Source organism: Triticum dicoccoides, chromosome 1B (genome assembly GCF_002162155.2).
Source record: "Triticum dicoccoides isolate Atlit2015 ecotype Zavitan chromosome 1B, WEW_v2.0, whole genome shotgun sequence".
Taxonomy (NCBI): Eukaryota; Viridiplantae; Streptophyta; class Magnoliopsida; order Poales; family Poaceae; genus Triticum; species Triticum dicoccoides.
The window spans coordinates 49,206,511-49,212,032 of NC_041381.1; the positions used below are offsets into that span (position 1 = coordinate 49,206,511).

General features: G+C 47.7%; 1 protein-coding gene across 2 annotated transcripts; it reads left to right on the forward strand.

Moving 5' to 3' along the window:
* Positions 1-801: 801 nt before the first annotated feature.
* LOC119318206 (histone-lysine N-methyltransferase family member SUVH9-like) lies at positions 802-4,474 on the forward strand. Of its 2 annotated transcripts, none has more exons than XM_037592729.1 (2): positions 802-2,820; positions 4,379-4,474. In XM_037592729.1, the coding sequence occupies exon 1, from the start codon at positions 864-866 to the stop codon at positions 2,775-2,777; it is 1,914 nt and encodes a 637-aa protein (XP_037448626.1). In that variant the 5' UTR covers positions 802-863; the 3' UTR covers positions 2,778-2,820; positions 4,379-4,474. The 2 variants fall into 2 exon arrangements, with proteins under 2 accessions (XP_037448626.1, XP_037448634.1); XM_037592737.1 differs by lacking the exon at positions 4,379-4,474 and adding an exon at positions 3,072-3,445.
* The last annotated feature ends 1,048 nt before the right edge of the window (positions 4,475-5,522 follow it).

Below are 5,522 nucleotides of genomic sequence, written 5' to 3' on the forward strand. Positions count from 1 at the left end.
TGTTCTAATTCTATATAATTCCATTCTTGGCCCCCCAAAAAATGGAAAGGATCTCTCACTTGATTGCTTGTATCTCTCCTTATAGAGAAAAAAGAAAAACTATCTCTCACCTGATTGTTTGTATCTCTTCTTGTAGAGAAAAAGAGAAAACTATCTCTCTCATGATTGTGTTTCCCTTTTTTTCCTAGCATAAGTGATTTATTTGCCGCTAATCAATGATTTAGACAAGGGACCGAAATAATACACCTTACATAAAGGAATGGATTGAGTACTTTACAACGACCATATTCTAAGTTTTAATAAGATTTGATTTGATTTAAGTATTGGTAGGGAAAGGTGAGGAAAGCTTTGATTAGTTGATGATCTGATAAGATTTGAATTGATCTTGGTATGGATAGAGAAACACAAGAACAGTTTTAGTTCTGTTTTAAGTAAGATTTAATTTGATTGAGTTAATGCAGGATATGATGGAGGACTAGCGTGTAGAAGAAGAAAAGGCAAACGAAGGAGGGATACAGTTGAGGCGAACGTATGACCACCAACTCTCCATATTAACGAAAAAAATTATGTGATTTTGAGAAAAAAATTATGTGATTTTGAAAAAACACTCAACTACATATCATTCCTAAATTATTGAAGACGCTCGATAATTATTTTTTGGTGGAGAACTTTTTTTTAATTGTTCCCAAGAAGTCATTATAAAGTCGGGCTATAGTCTTTTCTCTAAAAAAAATTGAAGATGCTATTATAAAGTTGGACCATCCCCATTTCCCCAGAGAAAGTGTGGGGAATAGTTGAGAGGGAGACTCAGACATTGGGCGATTCGGCGTAGCAAGAAGAGCAGAGTGAGAATAGCCAGAGCAATGGCGTCCTCGCCGCCGCCGCCACACCCCCTCCCCACGCAGATCCCCCTTACCCCAAAGCCCGAACCCGACGCCCCCCAGTCCCCCAGCCCCGTCCCGTCCAGCGCCCTCAACCCCAAGCTCGAACCCATGGCTCTTACCGCCGAGCTCTGCGATCTTTATCGCCGGGACCTCGAGCCCTCCCCCGACGGCCACCTCCACTTCACACAGCAACAGATCGACGCCGTCCCCGCCGACCGCCGCCTCGTTGTCTCCAATCCGCAACCCGAGCCCAACCCACAAGGTTCCATTCCCCATGACACATCCGTCTCCGCCTCTTCGTCGACCGGCAAGAAACGCGGCCGCGGCGGCGCCCGCGCCGGCGAGATGGTGCGCGTCAGTGCCGTCACGCCTCAAGACAACATCCACTTCCGCTCCCTCGTCCGCGGCGCGCGCCTCACCTTCGAGGCGCTCCGCGGGATCTACCAGCGCGAGGAGTCGTACGACGGCGGCCCCCGCAACCGCTTCGACCTGCGCGCTTCCAGCAAGATGCTCTCCCGGGGCCTCTGGCTCTACCGAGACGTGCGCATCGTCGGGCCCATCCCCGGCGTCCTCGTCGGCGACGCCTTCCACTACCGTGCCGAGCTCTGCGTCGTCGGCCTCCACTGCACCCCGCAGGCCGGCATAGGCTACATCCCCGCCAGCCTCGTCAGCGAGGGCCACCCTGTCGCCACCAGCATCGTCTCCTCCGGCGGGTACCTCGACGACGAGGACAACGGCCAGGTCCTCGTATACAGCGGCAGCGGCGGCCGGCAGCGCAACCGCGTCGAGCACCACGCCGACCAGACGCTGGAGCGCGGCAACCTGGCGCTTCACTACAGCTGCCACTACGGCGTGGAGGTGCGCGTCATCCGCTGCCACGCCTGCGAGTCCAGCCCCAGCCGAAAGGTGTACGTGTACGACGGCCTCTACAAGGCCGTCAGCTCCACCTACGAGCCGGGCAAATCCGGCCGCCATGTCTGCAAGTTCACGCTGGTGCGCATCCCTGGCCAGGAGGAGCTCGGCAGCAGCAACTGGTGCCTGGCCAAGGACATCAAGGACAAGCTGCTGGCCAACCAGGCCCTCCCGCCCGGCTACATCTCGCCGGACATGTCCAACGGCAGGGAGGTGCTCCGCGTCCCCGTCTTCAACGGCGTGGACCAGGAGAGCTCCCTCCTCGACTTCGACTACATTGCCCGGCCTGAATTTCCATTGCCGCTGGTGAAGCAGCAGCACTGGGGCTGCCATTGCGTGGCCTCGCCGTGCGGGCCCGAGTGCGGCTGCGTGAGCAAGAACGGCGGCGGCGGCTCGGTGTACAATGAGGACGGCACCCTTGTCAGGGGAAGGCCGGTGGTGTACGAGTGTGGCGCGCTCTGCGGCTGCCCCATGAGCTGCGTGAACCGGGCGACCCAGCGCGGGATGAAGCACACGCTGGAGGTGTTTCGGTCCATGGAGACGGAGTGGGGCGTCAGGACGCTCGACCTCATACAGCCGGGCGCCTTTGTGTGCGAGTACAGCGGAGATGTCGTGGTCACCACCGGCGAGTGCGGGTTCGCCATGGACGAGGGCTCCGTCATCGATCCAAAGAGGTTCCCCAAGAGATGGAGCGAGTGGGGGGATGCCTCTGCTGCGCTTGGAGATGAGGATGACAAGTTACCCCGCCCCCAGTTCCCCTATTTCCAAGAGCCGGGTTATGTGCTCGATGTGTCCCGCAGGAGGAACTTGGCCAGCTACATCAGCCATAGCTGCACTCCCAATGTGTTTGTCCAGTATGTCGTCCGTGGCGGTGAGAACGAATCATGCCCTCACCTCATGGTGTTTGCCATGGATGCCATCCCGCCTATGCGCGAGCTGAGCATTGACTACGGCATGGATGATCAGCAAATCTGTGCATAATGAGACGGTCCAGCGACGACAAGTTCGACTCGATGGACTGAAGGTGCGCTGTTTGTGAAACTTGGAGACCAGTGGAAGGATTTTTTTGGTAGCTAGTGTTGGTTAGCAGATATATATACTGCTTTTCACTTTTGCTGAAGGTTGAACCACCTTTCCCCTGAATTGTGAAAGTGCAACAGAGGGGAGCCCCCTAGCTAGTTGTTGACAATGACATTAGTGCCTGTAGGCTGTAGGTTTTCACTTGCTATCTGTTGACTGTTATTGTACTGATATGGTTGGTACAATCTTAAGCAGGTTTATGTCAGCCAAGTGATCTTTTGCCGTGTCACTGCCTTTATTATTTACAATGCGCAAAAGCTCAAAATCATAGTCGCAGAGACACCACAAGTGAACCTATTTGCTGTCGAATTGTTTGTAAGACGCTAAGATGACGATTAAGAGCATGCATGGGAGTGTATGTTTTCTCAAGCTTGATCGTCGGGCTGGATGTACTGACCAGGAGCCAGCCTGAAAATCATCCTGTAGTTAAGTTGAAGAAGAAGAATACTGTGTGTGAAGGTCCTCTGGGCCGGGTGTAGTATCTGTACTAGTCAGTCCATGTAGTACATGTTTGAGTCATGAGCTGACAGCGATCTCAAATAGGGTGGTTGGTTGGTTACTTGACATTTGTGATGTAGATGTTCACTTGCTAGCAGTCCTTTTTTAAGTGCTGTTTGCGTTTGTAGCTTGGGTTACTTGCAGAAAGTGCTGTTAGTTGATCTTTTAGCCCAGTGATGATCTTTTGCCTCGTCTGTGGCTTTTGTCATTTACAGTGCGCAAAAGCTTGAAACCATAGTGGCAGACACGCTGCAAGTGAACCAACCTGTTTGCTGTTGAGTTGTTTGTAAGATGATGGTCAAGAAGAGCTGAAGTTACTAGCCGTTCCATGTAGTAGTACATGTTTGTAGTGAGTCATGGGCTGACTGCAATCTCAAAAGGGGTGGTTGGTTGGGGACGTGTCTGTTCTGATCCAGAGCTCATATAAACAGTAAAATGGAAAAAATGATCCTTTTTCTCAAAAATTTAGAATGTTTTTTTGTGGACAAATGTTTCGATGGTTTGCAAAAGTTTCATCACCAATTCACCATATGACATTCTTGAAAAACGTGGCAAAAAAATTAAATTGATGCTCCAAAATGATGCGACCAATAAAAATATTCATCAATGTTTGGCAAAGAAGAATCAGTTTTTTTACTTTATTTCACTACTCAACACTTTCGGGTTGGTTGGTAACTTGAACTGCGTTCATGTCCGGTGGGATATGCTGCAGCTGGTGTTGACTAGTAGTGGAGCGTGTTTTCTTGTGTATTTCTACAGCATGAAGTACTCCCTCCGGTCCTTTTTACTCTGCACATTGGATTTGCCGAAAGTCAAACTTTGCTAAGTTTAATCAAATTTAGATTAGAAATTATTAGCATCTATAATATGTAATAAATATAATATGAAAATATATTCCAAGATGAATCTTATGATATTGGTGTTGTTATGTGAATGTCTATAATTTTTTGTATAAACTTGGTCAAATTTGAATGAGATTGACTTCAGTTAAATCTAATATGCAGAGTAAAAAGGACCGGAGGGAGTACTACAGTTGCCAGTACACACGTGTTTCAGAAAGATTGCACCAGGAATTTTTAGAAGTACTATAGTCACAGTTGTAATTAATACTCTTGTAATTTACGCATCCTCTCGTTTGGCTGTCTCATGCAGTCGTTTTTGACTTGTTATTCGCTCTCTTTTACATGCATTCACATGTCAATCCTCTCATTCTCATACATGCACAAATAAATTATAAATGTTTCTTCCAATTTCGTTTTTTGAGGGCACGTGATAGGCTCGTTTCCACAACTTTGAACATAACGTTGGCCTGTCATGGTGCGTCTTGGTCGTGATGCAGCGCCATATGCATGTGTGAGACTATATTGATGACATTGCACGCTAATATTTGGCAAGATCATAATTACATGTTTATATTAGGTACTCACTTCCGTTTGAAATATCCATTTAAGAGACAAGCTTTTCGACGAACGGAGTAAGATATAATTAGTTGGTTAGTGCTAGCGCTGATGTAATATGCTATTAATTAGGGGAGGATGCTATTTTTTTTTTACCTGGGGAGGATGTTATTCTTGTTTAGTGCTAAACACCGAAACAATATAGACCATTTGATAGACATGGTTTAACGGGTGAGATATGTTGCATCTCCACAACTCGCTCTTTTTATGTTAATATAATATAAGTAATAAATAATCGATTTAATAAAATGGAGGAGCCCTTATGCTTAAACTGAGCATCCATATCACGAGTCATTTTGTTATTATCACCAACAAATGAATACACAATGCCTTTAAATAGACTCCAATTTGATATGATACGTTGCTTCGCAGTGGTTTATTTTTTGCGCTTGAGCTGTCGTTACTCGGCAATTGACACATAAATATTTGGCAACCATGCGCTTCACACTATTCCCCCCTTTCATTATCATTATCCATATAAAATTCTAAGTTTTGAATGTGCAATGACTCATTGGTTGGTAGGATGAGGCGCTATGTTAAATGTCGGCGTGCTAACAAGGCATGGGCAGACCAAACACAAAGCCATCGGCAACACCGAAAGTAAACAAAAACAAGAAAATTGTCGCAAACCATTCCCTTTGCTTCACAGTGGTTTACTTTCTGCACTCGAGCTGTCGTTACTCGGCAATTG